Source organism: Nuphar pumila, chromosome 3 (assembly GCF_984573655.1).
Source record: "Nuphar pumila chromosome 3, dmNupPumi1.hap1.1, whole genome shotgun sequence".
NCBI lineage: Eukaryota > Viridiplantae > Streptophyta > Magnoliopsida > Nymphaeales > Nymphaeaceae > Nuphar > Nuphar pumila.
Window position 1 is genome coordinate 123,960,909 of NC_143251.1, and position 26,245 is coordinate 123,987,153.

At 39.3% G+C, this 26,245-nt stretch overlaps 1 protein-coding gene across 2 annotated transcripts in view; it reads left to right on the forward strand.

The window, feature by feature from the left end:
- The window catches only part of LOC149843603 (ubiquitin-like-specific protease 1D), a 128,561-nt gene that overhangs the window by 70,623 nt on the left and 31,693 nt on the right, over positions 1-26,245 (forward strand). For both annotated transcript variants that reach the window (XM_090001875.1, XM_090001876.1), the window contains exon 11: positions 61-183. In XM_090001875.1, coding sequence (XP_089858001.1) covers positions 61-183 — 123 coding nt within the window. The remainder of the gene's footprint in view (positions 1-60; positions 184-26,245) is intronic.

Sequence of the window (26,245 nt, forward strand, 5' to 3'; positions counted from 1 at the left end):
TTGCAGTAATTGTTTACCTTTAGTGTTTTTTGTTTTACATGATTTGCTAAATGGGATCAGTGAGCACTGGAGTTTGGTGATTATCTGCATCCCAGCAAAGGAGGATGAACATGGGCCAATTATACTTCACCTGGATTCCCTAGGACTTCATAACAGCAATCTAATTTTTTGGAATATCGAAAGGTATTTAAATCAACCCTTGTAAGTTGTAATGTTTATATTGCCTCACATTGAGAATTTATTGTAGTGTCACCTTTTTTGTTCTGGCAATCTGGTAAGAAAATTATAATGCTCTGAGATTCCTTCTCACCTTTCTTCTTGGTTTCTGTTATTTTTCATGTTTAGATTTTTGTACGAGATATTGAACAAACTGATCTCTATCAATATATATAGATATAGGGCAATACATCCATGCTAAATCAAACATGCTAAATGGGGTTTTCGGCTTTTTCGGTGCTTTTTTGGCGGTTCTGACCCCATAAATGTGTTGGGCATGGTTGATTTACTAGAAATCCACACCTGGATCATGTGTTTTTGATGAAAAAAATGATATTTGGAGCTTCAAAAATTTACAAAGATTTTGGACTGTTGATTTTTCGAACCTTATAAAAACCCACCCATGTGTCAGAATTGAACACTTCAAGAGATGATCCCTATAAAATCAAGTACATAGATCACATCTGTACGGCCAGAATTTAAAAATAAAATGAAATGGCCCGAAAAACCCATTTAGCATGTTTCTCTCTCTCTCTCTCTTATATATATATATATATATAGGGAAATGGAAACCTACAAAATACAAAACCTACCAAAGGAAACATGCTATTTGATTTTCATGAATTTCTGGTGTTTTTTCGAAATTCTGACTGTACAAATGTGATCTATATGTTTGTTTTTTTAGGAATCAGTTCTTGGAACATTTGATTCCGATGCATGGATAGCTTTTTATAAGGTTTCAAAAATTAACAACTTACAAATTTCATAAATTTTCTGGTGCAGTCCGACCACTAGTCAGTTCGCGACCAAGACACCGAACCTACTATTTTATTGTGAAAGCTATCAAAATGAAATTTCAGAGATACGACAGTGACTGATACTACTGAAATTCGACTCAGTAGCTCATTGAATTTGAAAATATTGTTAACAACAATGCTTCAAAAATTGTAATTTTTCAATATCGAGACGCTAAGATATGATACGAATAAAAAGGATGCAAAACAGTTTTGGATTGGGTCTGGATCCAAATCTGTTTTGTTTCATATGTTTTATAGTTGCTGTGCTTCTACTGTTTTGTTAATTTATATTGTAACCAGCGGTAAAAATGTCCCCTAAATATTGTAATGCTAATACTTAAGAAATGGATTGCCCCACGTTGAGTTACTCCAAAAAGGGGTGTGGTTTTTTTTCTGCAGCCTCTCTTCCTTCTTCTTCGTCTTCTTCCTCTTCAAGATTCAGATCTGGTTAAAGATAAAAATCTGACATGGTATCAGAGCAGGTTTAGATGCGGTTCTGTGACTGTTTTCCAGAAGGAATGCCCAGCGAGATCGTCTTCAATATTCCAGGTTTTATCCTCTAATTTTCTTTCTCAACGAAACCCTAATCTCTATTTTTTTTTCTTAAAGGAAAACTCTGATTTTGATGTCCAGTTCTAAACCTTTTGACGTCAAACACAAGTCCTTTATTCTCAAATCTTCTTTATTCCCATCTCCTTCCATCTTCTGTTTTCTTTTCTAAAAATTTTATTAACACTGAATTTGACATCAAGCCCAAATCTGTGTTTGACGTCAGATTCAGATCTGTCTCTGTAAGTTTCTGCCCATTTGAGCTGCGATTTCTTTATTTCTGATTCCTTATCATTGTTTGGTTTCATCGTCCAGTCCCAAAACATATTTCTTGCTCCACGTTCCATATTGAAATCCTATTGCACATTTCTGATTGAAGGTTTCCTTTCTTATCTTGAAAATTTCTTTTCGTTTGATTCCTGTTTTTCACAAATTAGTTCTGCAATTCCAAGTCAGGTCTGCGTCATCTGCGCGCAGACTTAATTTTCTTTGTTGATCGGCAGCCTTATCTCAAAAAAAAAAAAAAGAACGCAGGCTGTCGATTCTCATATTTGTGATTGATTGGACTGCGTGTTGCGATTCTCATATTTGTGACTGATTGGACTGCGTGTTGTTCCTTTCTCTTCTTGTCATGGATCCCTTCTCCCAATCTACTTTTCCCTTCTCTAGCTTTCTGAATCAGCTTATATCGGAAAAACTCACAAATTCCAACTTCTTAACCTGGAAGAAACAAATTTATCCCTTCATCAAGAGTCAAGATCTCGTTGGTCATCCAGATGGATCAGTCCCGAGCCCACCAGAGACTGTCTCTGGAGAGGACAAGGATGAAAAAGGGGCTGCAGTCATCAAGATTGTCCGGAACCTAGATTATATTGCATGGATGAAGAAGGACTAGGCGTTAGTTGCCTATATCACTTCTACACTTTCTCAGGAGGTGCTAGTGGGAGTTCCAGATGATTGTACATCAGTGCAGTTGTGGGATAGGCTGATTCACACTTATTCTCAAATATCTGAGGCGCAGGCTCTTTACCTCAAGTGCCAGTTTCAGCTTTTGCAAAAGGGAAATTCTTCTATTATGGAATATTTGAACAAAATGCAGAACATCACTGATCAGTTGGCAGTGATTGGGCATAAAGTGTCCGAAAAGGATAAGGTGCAGCAATCACTTAGTGGACTAGGCCCAGAATATCACGTCTTGTCCACATCACTTTTGTGCCTCCCTGAGCTTCCAAATTTTCATGACCTGCGTGCAAAGCTTCTACGATATGAGATGAGCCTCAAAGGTCTTTTTGAGGATTCTGTTGCACAGACACCTTCGGCTCATGATGTTCTAGTGACCAATATGACCTATGGTCGTGGGCGAGGAGGAGCAGGGTTTCAGGAAGGACGTGGTCAAGGGAGAAGTAACGCTATGGGATGAGGCATCCTTCCTACACCCAATTCTTCTCTCCTTTTTAATATAGGAAACCAAGATCAAAGGACAGTCCCTACATGCTACTTATGCAACAAAAGAGGTCACATCAAGGCAAAATACTGGTTGAACTCTCAAAATAAGGGAAAACAGCCAAAGAGAGACATCAAGAAGGATACAGATACAACAAAAGTGAGTGATGGAGTGAAAGAATTGATGTTGACAACATTATCAAGGCTTAATTTGAAGCAAAATGATCAAGGAGTTTGGTATGTGGACTCAGGGCCAGCCACCCATGTGGCAGGAGACTCTAGTAAGCTTTTAAACTCTATCCCTTATTATGGTAAAAATAGTATAGTCAATAGGGATGGATCTCATCACTCCATCTCACACGTTAGAAATGCAGGTATTCCTATGCCTAATTCTTCAGTCAAATTGTCTCATGTTCTGCATGCTCCAAGTATTAAAAAGAATATCATTTCTGTCTCCAAACTTGTTGATGACACATTCTTTTGTTGAATTTACCCCTTCTTCTGTCTATGTGAAGGACCTTCTTACGAAGGAGACGTTTGCTAAAGGGGAACAACAGGAGAATATGTACGTCTTCAAGGAAGACCCTACTGCATCCACTAAGTCCATTCTTGATTCCTCTTCGAAGCTCATGTCAAGTCCTGTCCTCTCAGCATTTTCGCAAGCATGAACCTCTTCTTCTTCAGAGTCCCTTTTAAGTTTGTCTAAATGTAATAAGCCAAATTTTTGGCATAGTCGCCTTGGTCATTGTAGTCAGTCTTTTTTTTTGAGAAGCTTGTGTTTCGTAGTGTTTTACCAAAGTTCGGTTTGGATGATGAAGAAGGTAGTCATATGTGTTCTAGTTGTCAACTTTGTAAGAGTCATGTGTTACCTTTCAATCTTGTTAATAAAAGAGCTTCGAAGCCATTTGAAATCATATGTTTTCATGTTTGGGGACCTGCCTCGGTTGTTTCAAAATCTGGATCTCGTTACTACCTAATTTTTGTTGACATCTATTCTCGTTATACCTCGATCTTCTTTATGAAACACAAAAGTGAAGTGTTTGGTCTCTTTCGCAATTTTCTTTCCTTTGTAAGAAACCAATTCTTTGAGAATGTATTGCATTTTCAATGTGATGGTGGTGGAGAATTTTCCTCCACAGTCTTTATCAATTTTCTTTTAAGTAATGGGATAAATCGACGTGTCTCCTACCCACATGCGCCCCAACAAATTGGCATTGCTGAAAGGAAACATCACCATATTATTGAGTGCGCAATGAGTATGATGCATGACAGTAATGTGGCCATCGATTTATGGACTAAAGTATCTCATACTGCCGTTTATGTGATAAATCGATTACCCATGGTGATTTTTGAAAATAAGTCACCTTTTCTTTCCCTATATGGTGTTGATCCTGACTATGACTATCTGATTACCTTTGGATGTATTTGTTATGTACATATTGATTGTTCCTTGAGAAACGAGTTTTAGGAAAATGCTACGAAATGCAAATTTGTTGGATATGCTGACAATTATAAAGGCTATAGATGCTATAATCCTACAAGTGGTCATATCGGAATTTCAAGGGATGTTTTTGATGAGCTTAATTTTGGTGATAATACCATTCATCTCAAAGAGTCAGCCTCACGTATTGAGACGTACCACCCATGGCTGAGTGCAGAGCTATTTGCAAATACAAGGTTGAGTTCATTAAATTGTGGACAAGAGTTGCCAGTGCCAAATTCAAGCGAGGGAAATTGTGGTTTCACATCAGAGTCTTTGGATGCTAATAAGTTTCACGGTATTACTTATGTGAGATGACATAATTCGATTGTGATGGATGCTGCTCCCATTACAAATGTTCCTATTGATAATCGCTCAGATTCCTCGAGTGTCAGAAAATCCAGCAGAATTCAGCATCCAGTTGACAGGTTGGTTAGTTACAATAGTTTCAACATGGATTTTCAGTTATTCTTGCCGGCGCTTGACAAAGAAAGTGAACCTATCACATTTTATCAAGCTGTGAAATCTAAGAAGTGGGTTGAAGCCATGAATGAAGAGATGACGACTCTTCATGAATGTGATACTTGGAAAATTGTCCCTGCCAGTTGATCGAAATGTTGTGGGCTCAAAGTGGGTGTTCAAAATCAAGTATAAACCGGATGGTAGTGTTGAGAGGTATAAGGCAAGACCCCTTGCTAAGGGGTTCACTCAGGAACATGGACATGATTATGATGAAACTTTCAGTCCTGTAGTCAAAATGGGAACTATTCGTATTATTCTATCATTGGCCGTTAGCCATGGATGGCCACTTCATCAGTTGGATGTCAAAAATGCATTTCTGCACGGTGAATTGAGGGAGAAAGTATATATGGAGCAGCCGGTAGGATATGCTGAAGAGAAACCCCATACACGTGTGCAGATTCAAAAGAGCCCTGTATGGCTTGAAACAGGCTTTCAGATCGTGGTTTGAGACTTTTTCTTTTGAGATACAGAAGCATGGCTTTCGTAAGCCTGCGTTGGATCACTCATTGTTCATTCTCAAAGAGAAAGATGCAATTGTTCTTCTGCTTATGTGGACGACATTGTTATTACAGGGAACTCGTAGAGTCATGTTCAAGGTATTAAGGAACTTCTAAGCCGAAGATTTAAGATGAAGGACCTTGGCAATTTGAGATACTTTCTTGGAGTATAAGTTGATAAAACAATTGATGATTTGATTCTCACTCAACATAAATATAGCATTGATATTCTTACTAAAACAGGGATGAAAGACTGCAAGCCTTTAACCACTCCAAGTGTTTTGCATAAAAAACTCAACAGTCAAGATGGAGATTTATATCATGATCCCACACCGTAGCATAGTGGGAATGTTGCAATACCTCACATTTACTCGTCCTGACATTGTGTATTCTGTGAATTAGATTTCTCAATTCATGCATGAACCTCGAATAAGACACATGGAAGCGGTAAAGAGAATATTCGTTATTTGAAAGGGACGATTGGAGATGGCATAGTCTATAGAAAAGATTTGACAGGACAGGGTGGACATAAAATTATCACATATACAGATGCTGCTTGGGCGAGTGATCCAATTGATAGAAAATCAGTGTCTGACTATTGCATCTTCATTGGGTTGAACTTAGTGTCCTAGAGTAGTCGTAAACAAAAGGCAGTGGCTCGATCTAGTACAGAGGCAGAGTACCGTTTCATGGCTGCTGCAACAGCTGAGGCTATGCTAATACTTAAGAAATGGATTGCCCCACGTTGAGTTACTACAAAAACGTGTGGTTTTTTTTTCTGCAGCCTCTCTTCCTTCTTCGTCTTCTTCCTCTTCAAGATTCAGATCTGGTGAAAGATCAAAATCTAACAACGAAGAACGGGCTTGACTGATAAACCAGAAGTACAGTCACCCAAATGACTGTATTCTCTGTTTGGGTCCGTTGTCAGAGACTGTAACGACATAATCTGTTGACGGACAGAACACAAAAGACAAATATTTTCGATAGCTTTTCAACGACTCCAAGAACACAAAATTCTAACACTGGGGTGTCGAGATAGCGCACCAACACTGAGACTGACTGATAAACTAGAACACAATCAGTTTGGGTCCGTTATTAGAGACTGTAAAGGCAGAATTTGCTGGCAGACAGAACACGAAAGTTGTCGGAAAATTTGTCAGTTTTCCAATGAATCTAAGCACACATAAATCAGACCTATATCTGAGGAAATACGCTTTGTTTACTGAGACTATGTCAGACGGACCGGGAAACTGAAAATATAAACAAGCACAACCAAGATAATTATATGCCGATTTTATCTTTGGGTGATTAAAGTTTGACCTCCACAGAAAAACACTTCTAATGGTGATTTCTGCAATGTTCAATATCCTTTCCTCCTTAACCCAACTCTGGTTAGATCAAAACACAAGCAACACAGGAGAGATTCACTAAACACAAGATAACATGAAAATCAATTTCACAAAACCGAAATCTTTTAAAATGTTGTTGAGTTTCAAATGTTGTAGACTTAAATGAGAACTCAAACAAGAATTATCACAATGAAATATTAAGTTCTAGACCCAATTCACAACACAAGTTTAGCAAAATAATCCAGTTTCTAACCAAACCGAAATTGATGAAGGTTGGCCGATTCAAGAAACACGTTTTCTTCGGGACCTCCAGAAAAAGTCACAACTCCAAGTTTCACGAACAACAAGGGTTCACTCGAACAACAACAACAGTGTTCCACGAACAAGATTCATACGAAGAAAGGTTCACACAAACAAGCTTGAAACAATGTAAGTTTCCAAGCTTCAAGGTCTCCAATGGCAGCAACACCCACGACTCAGCAATGACAACAAGGTTTGTGGACAACAGCAATATAGAATCACAACAGCGCTGTTCTCGGCATAGCAAGGCTCCTTACGGCTGCCTCAATGGACAAACTCCTCCACACGGCTAGGGTTCCTTTAAGGGAAATCGACTTCTCCTTTCCTTCTCTTTCATAATTTTTTTTTTCAAAGATGACAAGATCCGCCTCCCCCCAAAATTTTTCCACAATGGTTTTAATGGACTTTCAAAACCCAACTCTTTTCAATACTCCAAAAGTAGAGCTAGGTTTAATGCTAGCTCTATTTTATAGGAAGCCTTAAAAAAGCTTCTTCAAGTTTCTAGGCCTTTTCAAATTAAGTCAAAAGAAGCCATGATGGCATCTAGCGTTTTTCAAGAGGCTCTTAAACCCCTTACACGATTTTTCTAGAAGCCTCTTTAGTGTGGATCTAGATCCACATTGACCTAATAAATGCATTCTCTCAATGTAACGACCCCAACTCATACCCAAAGTGCAATATTTTTTTTAAAACAAGTGCGGAAACATTCCCAGAAACCCGGGGCCTTTACCGTTCCACTCCCCGTTGGATAACCAACCAATGACAAGGGATCTTACATTTATCATCCATATCATAGCAAACCAAAATTTTATTAATTAAATAAGAAATAGTAATCTCGAGACAATTGCATAAAAAGAACCAGAGTGCGATAACAAGTAAATGTAAAGGAAATGAAAGAAAAGTAGTCACGCTGTCCATCTGTGAAGCTGTCTAGCAACCGTGTAACACTCGTAGCTCTCCCAGATGCGAGTCACTTCACTGATCTCCTGTGGCTTCGAAAAACCACAGAAGTAGGGGTGTCAGGACCGAAATTCTGAGTACAAGTACCTCTAATGAAACAAATGAGCATAATGAATACAAATAAAAATTCATGCAATAGTTTAGAGGGATGCAATTATGACAAATTCATAATTCAATTAAGTATTCATATAATAAATAACAATTATTAAGTATGAGAGTACATTTAATAAATAACAGAGATCACAATTTAAGCAATACAATCATTTAACATGCATTAGGGAACAACATTATGCATACACCAATATTTAACAGTTAAGGGAACATGTAAACATACATGATCTAATGCATAATAGGAATATGCATGGCTTCAGTGCAATGCAAGAGTAAATTATTACCTCTTGGTAGAATTTTCTTTTCATATGCATGTCTCTATTAAATGCACACAATTTAAGTTTTTATTTTTAATTACCGTTGCCCGCGGATACACCAAACGGGTAAAATCCCCGAGGTCAAGTAGGGTTCCTAAGGTAGCTTAGCACACAATTTGTATTTTATTATTGGGTTCCAAACTTAGCCTTCGACCGAAACAGCCTTCGGAACATTAGACATCCAAATCTAATGTCCAGAACACTAGGGACATCCAAATCCACAAGTGTCACTTTCTTGGTATACGGATAAATGTCACTTTCTTGAAAAACAACAACTGTGTCTACACACCACCCCCAGGCAAAGTGGCGGACTCTCCCTGAAACCGTGGCTAGGAGAAGAATCTCCATATCAGGTTTAGGGGTCAACAATAACGCACACATAGTTTTAGTATCCTCACGGTCCCTCAAACCGCTAAACCCAAGATTACCTTTCCCTAGAAGGATCATCAAGGGATCGTAAGTTACACTATTCTTTTTTTTTATCTTGTTATTAATGTCAATTTTCATTACTTGCAACTCATCATGCAAAATTAATAACATAAGCTCGCATATCCACATGCACAACTCTTCACGGCCTACACCCATGGCAACAATAGAATAGTGTAATTAGAACAATAATATCACGTTTGATTCTTATAAAGCATAGAACCACTAAAACACAGAGCATCATATGCTCGAGGCTCACACCGCCCAAGATGATTCATTTTGGTCATCTATGCATTCATATACAAACATTATGAATAACATACCATTATGCTTTCATTTCAAATGCTTTTCAATGCAAATTCATTTATGTTAACTTAAAAGATGTGCATTCACAATAATATTCGTATACGTGAGTTTGAGTTCACACTTTCATGATAAGTGCATGCTTTCATTCCATACATGTATTCATGTCAAATGCATGCATTTCGTCATAAGCTTCCTCAAGTAAACAAATGAACAATCAAGCAGTGGTGCATGCAACAATATAATGTATGCACATGCACAAGATGCGGCCTTGAAATGATGCTTTGATTCAGCATAATCTATCAAACACAAGAAAGTAAAAACACATCATTTCTTCACTTGCACAGGGCTGAATATGATACAACTAGTAAATCTGAAAACTTACAAGCATAACTGAAAATTTTTATATGCCAACTCAGTCCTCACTTATGCATAATTTGAGTGTACAGTTACGTATAAGACCGGTATGTGTTTTGCCCATGCAACTCAAATAATTTGCTCAAATGAAAGCGCACGTGACAATGTGTGTGTGTGTGTATATATATATATATATATATATATATATACTCACATTTTTTTTTCTTATGATTACTAGCAGCCCCAATCGAGGCCCACTCGGCTGGGAGAGGTCAGAGTGCCCGCACACAGGCCCTGCACAGGTCGGGCCTGTGCATGCCTGGCACCCCCAAAAAACCCGGGTGCGGGGGTGTGGCAGGGGCAAAAAATGTAAAAAATATATATATATATATATATATATATATATATATATATATATATATATATATATATATATATATATATATATATATATATATATAAGGGGGGTCCGGGGGTTCCCCCCGGCGCGGGTCCATTTCATAGGGCAAAAAAAAAAAAAAAAAAAAACAAAAAAATGGACCAAAATGACCCTAGGTGCGGTCAACGCACCCAGGGTCGGGTTGATCGCACCCGGTGCCGCACCCGCGTCGAGTCGCGTCGATGTGGGTACGGCACCCTTCTAGCCGAGTCCCTCTGACATAGATATAAACAAACCCCTTTTCTTTTTTTTGATGACCCAACATATATTTTTGTATGCATATGCTAAGTTCCTAAAGTGGACCCTATATCAACATCAACAAGTCTTTAAGTAAACACTTATACCATTGATAAACATTCTGTTTTAACACATACAGAAATTCATTTTAAAAATAATGGGAGGAAATCAAGAATCCAACCATGGGAATGCCCATCAATATCCTGAACAAATACCAAGACAAATACCAAGTATGCATTTGATATTGACATGCTCATGTAAACTATTATGAAACCATACATGCTTACACAGAATTTTCCCTATTCATAACAATTATACATGCAGCTAGTATCATATGTATATTATGCAATAACGTAGGAATCAAATTCACTATGAAACATGTGTTAAAAAGCCCACTTTAACATGAAATAAAATTCTGTTTTTGTATAGAAAACCCATACACAGAATTTTTATACATAAAGAACCGAAAACACCCATATAAAAGAGGATCTATGGATCCTCATCCATATATTCTAGAGTGAACACATAGATTCACTATTTAACCATGGATTTAAACCAAATATTGCATGGAAATCGATTCGGCACTCAATTTCTCATTTGATCCAAAAGAGAGAACCCGTACCTAATTGAAAATCGGAAGAGACGAAAAATAGAGGTTGGATGGCTGGAGAAGATTCTTCTTCTTCCTCTCTTTCCTCTCCTCTCTCCTCTTTCCCTTCTTCGTTTTTTTATTAATATAAAGAGAGTGAGAGGGGGTGACGTTCCCCTCTTCTCCAGCCTTTTCTTAAAGGGCTGGAGAGTTTTAAAATAAGGAAAATCTCTCTAGTTTTCAAGTTTTTTTTAAAACTTCCATGGCTTTTTTTTTTCGTAAAACTTTTCAAGTCTTTTAGAACTCTTTCTAAAGCTTTCTTTAGCTTTCTAAGGCATGTATATGGACTCTTTTAAGAGGTCCTAAACAGCCCTAAAATAAAATTCGCAATGAATATAAATTATTTATTTATTTAATTAATTATTAAATATTAATTAATTAAAATTATCTAAAAACTTTCAAAAATAGCCAAATTAACCTAGAAGGATTCTTAACCTTATTAAACCCCAAATTAAAGCTTTATATTGAATTTAAAGCTGAAAAATGCGTGGCTTAGATTTGGATCCGGACCTGGATCCAAAAATCCAAACCCATACCCAAAACGAAAATGGATCAAGATCTGGTTTAAATCCAGATTTAAGTATCTCTTAAATAAGATCCAAATCCATAATAATTCGGATCATATGCATCAGATCCAACCTGATCCAACTCCGGATCCATTTCGACAAACTGCTCAATTTTTGAAAAACACGATTTTTGGGCCAACCGTAGCCCAAATTTAGAAAAGTAAAATATCATTGCGCTCAGAATTTCGAGACGCTTCCAACGACATATTACACGAATATCAAATTCTAAATTTTACTCGAATTTTGCTCGAATTTCGCTTGAATATAAAAGTCAAAAATAAAACTCTTTATCTTGCTTCGATTGGCTCGTTGCGACCTTGTCGATGGGACCTGGGCCAAGCTCAGACTCAAAGACATCAGTCTAAAAACCGAGCCCCAAACAATTTTTCTCCCAGACTTAGCCAATTCTTCGAAAAATCATAATTTGGCTAAGTGTGAAAAAGCACGATATTACACTCAAGATGGCTAATGTAGATCCAAAGTTTGAATTTTTGGATCCCTCTCAAGATCCAAACTTGAAAATTGGATCTTTAGCAAAAGAATGGACCTAAGGTCCAAATCCAAAGTTGGATCAAAAAATAAAACTACCCTTTTTCCCAATGTACCCTCTAGTACCCAAAGTTGAGCCTAATAGATACCAGAACTATCCGAATACGTAGAATCCAACGCCCTAAAAAAATAAAAATAAAAACAAAAACAAAAACAGAAAATACAAACAGGTGATTCCAAAAGACACAAAAATTGAACCACATATGAAATTTAATTTTCTGAGATGGATGAAGAAAATCCCCGAAAATTAAATTTTGCAAAATAACCAAAATGCCCTTAAGATCCATTTGGACCCAAACAGATCGAATTATGCTTGTGTCCTCTGGGGTAAGATTTCCCGGATCGGATCTTTAATGGTAGATTGCTCTTATGCTCTATGCTAATATCCGGATGCTCTGCATCATTTTTGAGGATCCAAATACCATTTTTTTCATCCAAAATGCATGATCCAAGTGTCGATTTCTAGTAAATCAATCGTGTTGAACACATCTATGGGGTCCGAATTAAAAAAAAAAACCGAAAATCCATTATCATATTTCATTTAGTAGGTTTTGTATTTTGTAGGTTTCCATTTCCCTATATATATAGAAGGAAACTGTAATATGTTTACGTATGAACTAGGCATTTTCGATGTTGTTTTTGCAAATCTAACCCTGCAGATGCATTCAACATGGTCCATTTGCTAGGAATCAACTCTTGGATCATCACAATCGGATCATGAAATGCGATTTTTAATGCTTGAATATTTACAAAAATTCTAGCTGTTGATTTTCAGGCCTTTAAAGATCTTTCTTTTACATTGTAATCAGATGATCCAAGAGTATGTTTCTATAAAACCAAACATCTAGATTACATTTGTACGGTAAAATTTTAGAAAAAAAATAAAAAACTATGAAAATCTTGGTTCATGCTAGGAAACATATTCCGGTTAGCCTATATATATATATATATAAGCACTTCTATGGTGGTACTTAGGGGTGTCAATGGGTCGGGTTTGGTTCGGACTCAGGTGGAACCAGAGCTGAACCAGATTTTTGGGTATGGTATCGGGTCTGGACCCAGGTCTAATCGGGTCTACTATAAGAGAAACCATACCCCGACCTGATAAGAACTACATGAACCAGACCTGGATCATACCCGGTAAAATAATATTTTTTATCATTTTTACATTAAAAAATTGCGGGTCTTAATCGAAACTCAGGTCGGGTCCGTGTTTGGTATAAAATTCCAAAAACTATACCTGAGTCCATTTATTAATCGGACCTTCAGGTCCGGACCCAGGTCTTAATCGAGTCTTCTTATTTGTTACCATACCCGAACCCTATAGGGTTTGGTTCTGGTCGGCTGTCGGGTAAGCCAGACCCGTTGACACCCCTAGTGGTACTTAGGGGTGGACATCGGGTTGGGTTGGGTTGGCCCTATGTCACAGGGATTCGGCCAACCAGGTGCCGCACCCGCGTCGATGCGACACAGGTGCGGCACCTGGTGCGGTCAACCCGACCCTGTGTGCGTGACTGTACCCAGGGTCATTTATGTAAAAAAGAAAAAGAAAAACACGTCGACGGAGACTCGCCCGAAGAAGAAGAAGAAGAAGAAGAAGAAGAAGAAGAAGAGAGGCGAGAGGGAGCTCACTTGAAAAGGGGCCGGAGGGCGCATCGCTGGCACAGGAAGGACCGACATCGGGTGGCCGGAAAGCCAAGGCTCGCCGGACATGGAGCTCGCCGGACGTGGGGCTTGCCGGCGTCACGTGGTCGGAAAACAAATGGGAGAGAGGGAGCCTGCGGCGGGGGGAGAAGGCGAGCGAGGAGAGAGAGTGAGCAGCGTGGGGAGGGTTTCTCGAATGAGAAACCCTACCCTGTGTGCTTTAAATAAGCACGAGTATGTTTTATCGTGTTTGGATCCAGGTCGGATCCGAATCCTGGGTCTGATTTTTTTTTGCCGCACCCCTGCACCCATGATTTTTTAAAGTGCCGCATCCCCGCACCCGCACCCATGTGACATAGGTTGGCCCAATAGCGGGCCCACGATGGCCCGATTGACCTAATAAATTTTGGGGCCGTCGATAGCCCTACACAATAATTGTTGGGTAGGGCTGGGCCCCACTTCAATCGGGCTTGGATTTAGCCACCAGGCCGGTGACACCGACTATTCTAAGTCAGATTGGGTCGGGCAAGCAACCCATTGGCTTTACCCGGTTAGTTTTGCACGATGGGGGCTCCCCACTTTTATAGCCATTGGAGGGACTTTGCCCCTGCTCCATCGATTGGGACTAAATCAAAAGCTGCACTTCTTTTGATATAATGCATGAAAGGTAAATAATTTAATGTTCTTTTTTTAGGAATGCTTCAAAAAGGTAAAAAGTTAATGTTATGTTTTTTTCTTTTCAAGGAATGCTTAAAAATGTAAAAAATTTAATGCTCCATTTTGAGAGAGAGAGAGAGAGAGAGAGAGAGAGAGAGAGAGAGAGAGAGAGAGAGAGAGAGAGAGAGAGAGAGAGAGAGAGAGAGAGAATATTAATTGCAAATCATTTACGAAAGAAAAATTTACATTTCTCGTCTCATACAATAATAAAGTTTGAAGAAAGGAAAACCTTTTTGGAGAATAGTCCCATATCGTAGAGGGGAAGGGAGCGAAAGACACTCATTGCTTATAAAATAGAAAAGATTCCAATCGTTTTAACACACATACAAGGCGCCCCACATAGGTTGGGTTTTGAATTTTCAAAACCTAAATTCCTAATATGGTCCGGGCATGTATAAGATAAAATATTTTTATAATTTAAATATATTTTATATAAAAATATATACTGGGTATAAGGGCCTGACTCGGGCTTAGACTAAAGCCCGAGTCCAAACCAATTATTTATCGGGTCGAGCCTAGTCACCAAATGACTGCCTAAGACAGACCCAACTTGGGCCGGGCACCCGGCCCGTTGTCCACCCCTAGTGGTACTACACCACCACTATCCAGTCAAAAGCACTAGGCGGTGCCTAGTCGATAGATCCCTAAAAAGACTAGTCGAGAATTAGGCGGGACTAGTCGATACCCTAATTAGAATATAAAAAAGTATACAAAATATATATAAAAATATGCTTAATTGTTTTACTAATAAGATATTTTCATCACACAAGTATGAAATTACATATGATTTCACAAAATATATTAATATATGTAACCAGAATATACATATATATAGTTGTACACACACACACACACATATATATATATATATATTCAATTATTCATAACATATTCAGTAAAACCAACAAAATATGCTTTCAACCTTTCACAAAAGCACCATACACATATATAAATAACATATTACGTAATCCATAATACTAAACATGCTTTCAGGCTTTTATAGAAAAATTCATCAGAAACAAAGTAACACACGTATATAAAAAACATAATCAATTAAAATTAATTGTGCATGATTCAATGTTTCGCAGAAAAAATTCCAAAAGCAAAGTAACAACATATATATATATATATATAGTGATGCGTAGCTGCGCAATCATTTGGAGCGTAATGCCAGCGGGATGACGCTGAGCGTTCATCGCATGGCGCATGGACGCTCAATGTCAATTTTTGCAAAAATACCTTTACTGGCGCACACTTTTGTGAAGTGTACACCAGTAAAGGTCTGGACCTTTAGCGGCGCACTCAGGACCTTTACTGGCGCACACTTTTAGTGCTCCAATAAAGATCTTTTGCGGAAATTGATGCTGAGCATCCATTGCACTGCATGATGCTGCACAATGGACACTCAGTGTCATCCCATTGGTAATTGCACAACTGCCACTTTCTCTCTCTCTCTCTCTCTCTATATATATATATATATATATATATATATATATATATATAAAAGCGTGTTTTTAGAACAAATCACACAAACACACATACATATATTGTAACGCCTTGAAATTTAACCCAAATTTTTAAGGATTTTTTTTTTTAATTTCAGCGGAAAGATTCACAATTAACCAGGTTAAACATTTCAGGCGCGTCAAAGGAATCCTCAAAGTAATTATCATTCATTTCATTTCTAATAAAAAGTTTAAAACATAAGGTCAGGGTTTCTGAATGACTGATTGCCATAGTTAATAATAGCCAAATTAACTTTTGACATCCCGGGAACACAATATATCATATATCTAGGTCCGCACACCATCCCGCAACCGCTCTTGATCTTTTACTCTTCTCCTGAAAAATACTAAAATAATTTATGTCAGACTACAACCAGTCTGCGTAGGAGAATACTATGATTTTGCAGATGTACTATATAACAAGTATGCAATGCGTTTGCTTAATTATAGACAGTGAAGTATGATACTAAACATGGCATAAAGAAACAAGTAACATGAAATAATTTATTGCATATCACTAATCTAACTCACAAAAACATAACATGAATTAACATCTAATCAGATAAGTAAACACTGGTTTAAATACTTAATCACATGTTCAATTATCTAATCCCAAGTTAACAAATTCAAGTACAAAGCTCACAATGTTTGGTCTGATTGATAAAAAGTAAAATTTAATGTTTCTCTTGAATTATCCCGCGGGTACTCGCAGGCCAATGCAACCGTAATAGAAGAGAACATTCGAGAGTTTATTATGCATTGATGTTTTATTAACCCGAATGTCTAACTGAAACTGAAAATCCTAAGGAAGCGGTTGAATAACCGAGAGAACCTCTCAAAGGCCCAAACAATAGGATGCATCCCTAACTTTTGTAGAAGATCGTTGAGCTACCACCTAGGACAAATTTGGTTGTCCGGGTCCCCTAACTCCGAGAACTAGGGACTAACGAGCCTTTGCCGCTCGAAGCTAAAAGCACATGTCCCCGGAGATGTGTACCACCTACCCTCTCCAAGGTATGCCCGAGTCTGAGTGGGTTGTTATTCTTATTAATTTGTATTACCCGATTTGTCAGGGTTTTTCCTGCTTTGAACCCAGTAGCTAAAAGATACTGGAGTTTTTCCAAAAATTTGAATTCTACCACCGGAGTAGTAGATCCCCAACCATTCATACCTTACATGGGTATGTTAACCATATCTTTATCCATTTAATTGTGCAGACCCACCCAGAGTGTGACCCACCCAGAGTGTTCTGGTACCTTTAAACCGTCAAACACGAATGCCCCAATACCTTTAAACCAGTCAAGCAAAGTATTCATATATATATATATATTTGAATTTACATCTGGATTCATTTTATAACTTTGAGGACTAGTGTGTGACCCTCAATATTCTGGCTTGACACTTATGTGCCCACAACAAACCGACCCGCAAACTCGGTTATGAGTTCATTATTTAAGAATTGTGGGTACATTATACTTCCAAGTGAATCACATAACACTAGGTGTAAAGCCTCTTACCGATATTCATTTCATCCAGCCTAATTCTATGCTTACTAAATCTTGAATTTGTCACTATATCTGAGTAAGGCACATATAGTCGTTCCTTTGCATTACAATGTTTTTAAGTAGTTGAATAACTTCAGAGACATGAAATGCATAATTCCCATTTTCTTATTGAACCTATATGCCGAATATTCTTTTTCCAAAGTAGATTGCACTCTTAAATAAAACAGAGTATGAAACATACATAAAGCAACAGTAGAATTGGATTGCCTTTGAACTTGAATAAGCCAGGAATATGGCCAAGATAAACATGTTCATCTCTGGATATGTTTCACGTATGAAGTAAGAGCACATTTACATAACAAAGATGCTTTCTGAAAACAATATAATAGACTCACAAGCTTTCTATCGTATGCAGTAAAATCGCTGACCAATTTGATCTTGTGCAATAATTGATTCCTGTAACTACCAACACCATATTATACATTTTGAATTCACAGTGGACCAAGGAAGAGCAATTCACATAATCTGATTGCATGTAACACACAATTTCAAGAAATGACATTTCTTTCATAGTTTTTCTACAGAAAGCAATCACCGATTTCTGTCATTGGACTCAACACTGCAAAGTTTTTGTCAATAACCTAACACAGAAATTTTGAATACAGAATTTCCAACTGCTAATGATTTTTTTTAGCAAAACAATATGCTGAAATTAAAAGTTTCACAGGAAGCCAATAACTGCTGACGTAGCAAGCAGATCTTGAGTTTATTTACGGACAACAATTTAACAGCAAGAAATCATGCCAAAAACAAAACAAACGCAAGTTGGTCTAACATAGGGTCTGGACCTTATACAAAATACCGATTTTTGAGTATAAGCCCAATACAAAAACTGATACACATGCAAAAATCACTACTCATTGATTATTCAGCATCCTATAAAGATGGCATAGTTGAATAAAAGAAATGGGGCCTGAATCAACATTTAGTAAACCAAAAACCCCAATCCTTACTAATTACTCGAACATTTTAAGATGAATCCAAACTGGGTGATAAATAAACATGATCTTATGCAACGATTGTGTATGAGTGCGCAGAGATAAACTGGGACAATAGATAATCGTATAGGGATTTTTTTTTCGATGAATATCTTACTGACTCTTAAGAGCAATAACACTCAAATCTTAAGTTCAAATCTCTTTTCTGAAACTGACACACACCTAAATTAGAACTATGGATATACCATTACATAACTTCAAAGCTAAGTATGCAGATCAAGAGTCCCAATATCAAATTTTAAACTAGAGTATGCAGATCAAGAGTTCCAATATGTATATATTTCAAAATTTAAGGCACGCCGAACAGGGACTTGACTTATTTCAGGAAATATAATTAAACACATCCAGCTTTTACTCATGGAACCAAACATAAACCAAACTATATTCTGTTGTAAATACGCAGATCAGGATTTTAAGAGTACTTACCAATGTTAAGCCACATATATTCATGTCGATCGGTCATACCAGAAGGTATTGACTGATTAGCTACCCAAGGAATCACATACTGTTGCATCCACTTAAAACCTCTCTATAATTTCGAAATCCTTTTAATTTGGGGTGTGTTCCAACCCATTGCAAACTTGAAACAAAATACACCCCCAACAATTGTAGTAAAACCCTACCTTTTTGAAGATCTTCCTCTTCCCACCAGCTGCTGCAGTGATTTCAGTACCGCTGTGCGCCGTTCGTCCCTGGTCGTGCGACGACAAGAGGAAAGGAGGGAGACGAGTGAGAGAGGAAATGCAGGGTCGGTTAAATAGAGAGGGAATGTGAGAGGCGGTTACAGAAATCGTGAGTGGGGGAGAGGAGTCAGTTTTTCCCTCTCCACGCCTCTCGATATCCCCTTTCGTAACCCCTATTCACCTAAATTTTAGGGTTTCGTGTTCACTAATGACCCTCCCCCCCCTCTTATTACACAAATTTTTTTGTGTGACTTCATTTTAACGCACCAACGGGTGCTGGTTTGGTTCGACCGAACCCGTGACCCACGACCCCCATATAGTTGGGTCCACGTTTTGGGCCTATCCGGATCCATCCGTGGATCCGGATCTTTTAGATTTTTTTTGAAGTACTAATATTTAAAATTTTGAATAGGGATCCAAATTGAATTACTATGGATCTAATTACGTTATCCTGAAATTGACGTAACTTACTATGGATCCAGGATCCACTTTATTTATAAATCCCTATAAGAGATCCGGATCTAAGGATTCAAGGTTTTCTTTATACTATGATTTGGAACTATGGATCCAAATTATTATTCATGGATCCAAACGACTCTATCGTGGATTCCAACACATTATTATGGATCCAACCATTAAAATTTTAATTGGATTCATACCATATTTAAATCTTCGTTGTCCAGGATCCAAATGAAAAAATGTGGATCCAAACATTACATAGGGTATACCAGTCCCACTAAAGTGTTGTAGGCCCAATATAGAAATTTTCTCGTTACAGTTTTGATTTAAACTTCGCGGATCCACTCCATGTGTCCTGGATTCAATATTGAATTTAACCCTGATAATAAGGGTCCAAAACTAGATATCTGATCCATTTGACCAAAACGATTATTAAATATCCCATCTAATGTTCGCGATCCGATATCTAAGATCCGAATGGAATATCAAAGATCCGAACTGGATATCAGGGATTCCAATCATTAAAGATCCAAATAGGATATCCGAGATCCATATACGAATAAACAAATACGACACTAAAAATATCCTTGTACCAGCTTAAGGATATAAATTTCAAGTTTATTTACCTTATAAAATTCATGGGTATTACATATATATACCAAAAATAAAAGAATATATATAATAATATTAAATAACTAAACTGCCCTCGTGTCTACGTGGGGGCAGCTTAGTCGCTGACTAGGCGCCTTAGTCGGCAAAAATGATACTTTTAAGGTACCCACTTAGAAATTGCAAAGCCTAGGCGTTTTACTTGTGCCTAGACCGACTAGTCGGGTCTTTTGTCTACATAGTACCACCATAGTATACTGTGGTACACACTTGACTTACGGAGATATAAGCTCCAAAAGAAAAATCTAACTGTTGGATCATGCTGAACATATTCTATTTATTACTTTCATGTGTTAAAGTTGACTTAAATATGATGTTTTATACCATTTTTAAACCACCCTTATTTTCATGAATTGTGAGCCATTGATTTTTACCGTCTCAAAAATAGAATCTTATGATATACCAAACATGATAAAACCTTTGATTCTAAATAAATCATGCTAAACACATCTGTACTGTTAGATTTTTAGTATTTTACCATTTTGTGGCTTATCTATGCAAACAAGAATGTTTACCACCGTATGGTATCATGGTACAAAACCAACACACACACACACACACACACACACACACACACACACACACACACACACACACACACATATATATATATATATATATATATATATATATATATATTCCTCTTTTGATGGCCAAGCTAGGGTACTGCGCCCCTTGGTTAACTGGTTTATTCTCAGTCCTGCTATCACAATTGACCTGTGTTTATTATCTTGTATTGCACAAATTGATGTGTAGTGGGTGCTTTCTTTCTTATTGCGATTTGTATCTATATATGTTTATATAGTGATGATTATTTGTGTTACCTTTTCATTGGGGATAGTATAAATAATATTTGTGACCTATGTCACATGGGTGCGGGTGCGGGGATTCAGCACTTCCAAAAAACCCGGGTGCGGGGGGGTGCGGCAGGGGCAAAAATGTAATATATATATATATATTAACCAAGCTTAATCGAGTTTCTTCATTAAGCTCTACTGGTCTGAGCCGAGTTTAATAGTTTAATCGAGCACTGTTGGATGCATATATGGTTTTAATTTTTTGCTATTGAATCAGACAAATATCAGGATTTGATGGATATCTGATTACATGTAAAAGAACCAAATAAGATACGAACACCGGTCCAAACGGGGCAAGACCCGATTTTCCCCCTGGCCAGGACATATATGCTTGGTTTTCCATCCGACTCTTTTAGTTATTCTCTCTTAGTTCCGTAACTGAGCTACTTTAGAATGGTAACCAAGCTGGTCATCCCTGAAGAAAGGCTATATTGTCCATGATCATTACATCCTGCCCCAAAATCTGGCAGCTCATTGGCTTTAGATATTTTGTATTAATTTTTGTAGTACGTAACCTCCAGCCCAACACATATTTTGAAGGAAATCAAAATCTGATTTAATATTTGCAGGCAGGTACAATAGACTGCAATCTGTACGGGTCAACATGGGCATCATTACCCTTTTGCCTTCCTGAACCCTCTATTGTAACAGAACAATCTGTGCCATGGTTGCCAGTTGAGGAAGCGGGAGCGGGAAGCAATACGGGAAGCGGGAGCGGGAAGCGAGGCACTTTCAAAATTTTAGGAAGCGGGGAAGCGTGGGACCACTTAGGAGCGATTCGGGAAGTGTCTCGGAAGCGTCTCAGAAGTGACCTAGGAAGCGAGGGGGAAGCGAAAAAAAAAAAATACAAAAAATTGAAAAAAACAAGGGAAGCGTGGGGGAAGTGAGGGGGAAGCGTGGGTGAAGCGAGGGGGAAGCGTGGGGGAAGCGCGCTTCCCATTAAAGGGAAGCACGTCCCCCATTAAAGGAAAACACACCCCCCATTAAAGGGAAGCGCGCTTCCCAGAAAAGGGGGACGCTTCCCCCCACGCTTCGGGGAAGCGCGCTTCCCCTTTTAGCTAGGCGCTTTCGGTAACCCTGATCTGTGCTCTCTTCAATTTTCAGGATACAGTATGGTTGTTCTCTGAGACCATCCAGATTTTCATGAAAAGTTAAGCTCTTATCAACTACGAGAGGTGTCTGATCTTCAGTGAAAGGTGAGAATGATGAAGAAAGCCACCAAGTGTAGTATCAATGCATTGCCTGATCACTCCCCATCAAAGTTGCGGTGAGGACCAACATCCTGTCCAAGAAATGGAGGTATCTCCCCACCGCAATCCCCTCTGCAGATTTCGATGAGGATCATTTCCCTTCGACCATGAAGCAACTCAAGAGACAGAAGAAGCTTGGCGAGTGACACTCACTGCTAGAAGGAACCGATCTCTTCACCGTTGTCAATCGATTCTTGTTGAACCGGGCACCTTCGCAGGTTGAGCCTGCGCTTGACCCAAAGAAACAATTTAGAGAAGAGACTCCTTGGTAGTTGGCTATGGCATGTGGTTGTCGTAAAGAAAGTTGAAGAGTTGTGTCTCGAAACTCGCCATGTTGACAAACCAGTTCTTAAGTTTTCTGGCTGTCATGCCCATTTCAGCGGGCCTCTTTTTTTTCAAGTCCAAAAGTTGGACATAAATGACCCTAGGTGCGTTGAGCGCACCCATGGTCGGGTTGACCGCACCGGGTGCCGCACGCGCACCCGCACCCGCATCGCGTCGCGTCGACGCGGGTGCGGCACCTGGTTGGCCGAATCCCTGTGACATAGTTTGTGACTGTGTAACCAGGATGGAAAATAATGGTTCAACATTTTTTTGCTTGTGCATGTGAATTAGTGACTGATTTTTCTAATTAATAGAAGACCCCTGTTTGTCACAGCAGACATAGTAGCACCATCATGTTTATATACTTTTAGATATCATTTATGGTCACAATACCACTTCCTAGTAGGGGTGCGAGTGGATCTGAGTTTTGGCCTGGGTCCAAACTGGAGCCGACCCAGATTTCCAGGTCCAGATGGCATATTATCTAAATACGGGTCTGATCTGGAGGAAACATGATTAAGTATTTGATTTGGCTGGAAATGGGCAGCGAAAAATGGTCATATTTTGGTTCAGATTTTACCTGTGTCAAGCGATCCAGTGCACAGAGGTTCATATCTCAACCAGATCTTGAACTTCACTGTGAGATGCCATCATATCTGAAACTTGGACCCACTCTTCAGAAAATCAACCGTCTTGGATCAAGCCAGACCCGACCTGTTGGAAACCCTACTTCCTAGCTTGTATCTGCCTCATAAGTTTCACTTGTATTCTGTTATTCAAGCTAAAAATAGCTTATAACTCTTTTTTGAATGTCACTATTGCTCGCACTTATTGACTTGGGAATGAATCTCATCTCTGTTGTTCAGTTGGGGTCCGCTTGTTTCATTCCCATGTAAGGGTAAGGCCTTTCATGGGAAGGGGCACAGATTTCTATAAAATCCTGCCAGCTCAGCGTTTCCATGTGAAAGCTTTCAAGGGGGGAGCATGTAAGGATTTACACATAAAGTGGTAGATGGTGGGGAAAAACTGGGGCCCACTTGTGACAGCAAGGCACTTTACCACCATGATGATTTGATGTTTGTTTCATTCATGGTGGAAAATGAAAAGAAAAGGATTGCCAGCTCAACACTTTCCCATGAAAGTTTCACGAAACAAACCAGCCCTTGATGTATTCTGGCTCTGTTCTTTGTCAATATATGTGAAATGAAAGTTACTGTCACGGGCTTACTTTTTTTCAATAAGCTAGTGCGGCGCGATGGTCCTTTCTTACCGTCACAAGCCTTTCTATCGCTCTGTCACGAGCATAGAATGCTTCACAAACCCGCGACGCGCCAAGCTGGCCAGCCTAACGGCCAAAGGCCGTGTACCAACACCTTTCCATGTGCTGCATCATTTTCATTGGCTCTACGCACCACCCCGTGCACAGCTGTCGAGCGGAAGCTGATCAAGCGCATTTTCAAATGTGCATTTCATGTAGTCCATGCCGCTTAGTGCATAACCGTCCCATACCAGCTATCACTTTCGAAAGATGCACAAACTTTGCCTTAGCCTTGCGTACCATGAAGCGTATTGCAGCTCCATGCGCACGACATAGCAAAACTTCACGACCGAAGGAACAAGACCTTGCGGCCCTCAGTCCGAAGACCAGTTGATGATTGAATACCATAGCGAAGAGCACCACCCAAACTCATTTGCCGGCGCCTAGGCATTCACTCGCCTAGTCCCGAGTCACCATACTCGGTTGGAATCACCTAATGTGATACTTGGGGGAATTAGCCCTAACCCACACGCACCCCCGTGCATCCAACCGCTACGTGTGAGACCAATCTTGCAAGCTGACTGATCCTTAACCAAATCCTCAAAGGCAACATCCTCTGATCTGCTGGCACTGCTTAACCGAACAACGCTCCACGTTTGTGTCGCCACACAATGATGCACTAACGATGATACCGATGCCTATCGCATGCCGTGTTACCACTGCACATCACCGATCAAGCTAATGCATACCGCACGTTCCTACACTCGATGCATTTTCCACTCAGTAGAGCTCCGCACTGCACATGTCTTTATTTCGAAAGATCAGTTCGGGACATTCTCCCGCACTCAAAACCATTATCGTCCTCGACAATGCTGGTGCAGGTAAGAACACAGTCTTCACTGATATGTCAGTTTCATTTTGTACTTATCTTTGGTTTACTCTTTTTCTTCAGCCTACTCAACTTGTTCTGGATTACATCCACCATCATCATAACCTTTAACATGCCAAGTCCCATACCTTTAACACATCACCGATCACTTAGACAACGGTCTTCTACTTTATCAACATTGAGCATTCTCTGCTCGTGAGATTCCAGTGCAGTCTCAAACATAAACGGGTCATCCTCGCCCGCACGACAAACTTGTCATCTTCATTTTCATGGCTGGGGTGCCTTCCAACCCCAACAAGGGCAATTCCAAGCCCTTCGTGATCCTCGCAGAGTAAGACGACCACCAATGCGTGTCGCAGGGATCTCAACTCCCTTAAGCACCAACTTGCGGTTTTCCAACGGTCCAAATTAGTCCTCAAGTGGGGGATGTCTTCTTGCGTATCATCTTAAAGTGGTCCTTCAAAGCGTCTTCTTGGGCACTCGTCCTCACATGGGCACCTTTGGCCCAATGTTGGAACTCCCCTCCCGAAGCCAGCTTGCTGTAACTCTCTCTTAGAGTTAGCAAAACGTTCTAGTAGGAACCAACGAGCCACGAACAACAACTTTTTCTGTACACAATCCATTGAGGATGTGCCAACTCAAGGGACCAAAAATTGAGTATTCTACTCAACATGGGCATTCCGTTAACCCACAATCTTGGGAGAGAATCTAGAAGTTTAGTTGAGTCTCCCATACCCAAAGGTGCAAATTCATCCATCTGAATCCAACGTGCATTCTCTGCATGCACAAGACAAACATCACGCTCCACCTGTGAGCCTAAGGCACAATTGGTAGGAATCTTTGGCTTATCTATGTTCACTTAGCCAACTAAACGGTAACCTTACACTTCTGCTTATCATCGACAAGATGTCTTATACCATCCTGCCAACATCTTGCTTCTATACTCGGTCAACCACACTTCAGCTGTATAAAATTACGTAACCAAGATAAACCATTGCTGTCCTCTTTAGTGTCGCACACAATGAAGAACAAAGTCTCTGTGAATCTTTCTGCTCTGATACCAATTTGTCACGGGTTTACTTTTTTCAATAAGCCAGTGCAACGCGACAGTCCTTCCTTACTGCTACAAGCCTTTCTATCCCTCTGTCACGGGCATAGAATGCTTTGCAAACCTGTGAGGCGCCAAGCTGGTTAGCCTAACGGCCAAAGGCTACGTACCAACACCTTTCCATGTGCTGCATCATTTTCATTGGCTATGCGCACCACCCCGTGCACAACTGCCGAGCGGAAGCTGATCAAGCTCATTTTCAAATGTACATTCCATGTAATCCATGCCGCTTAGTACATAACCGTCCCATAC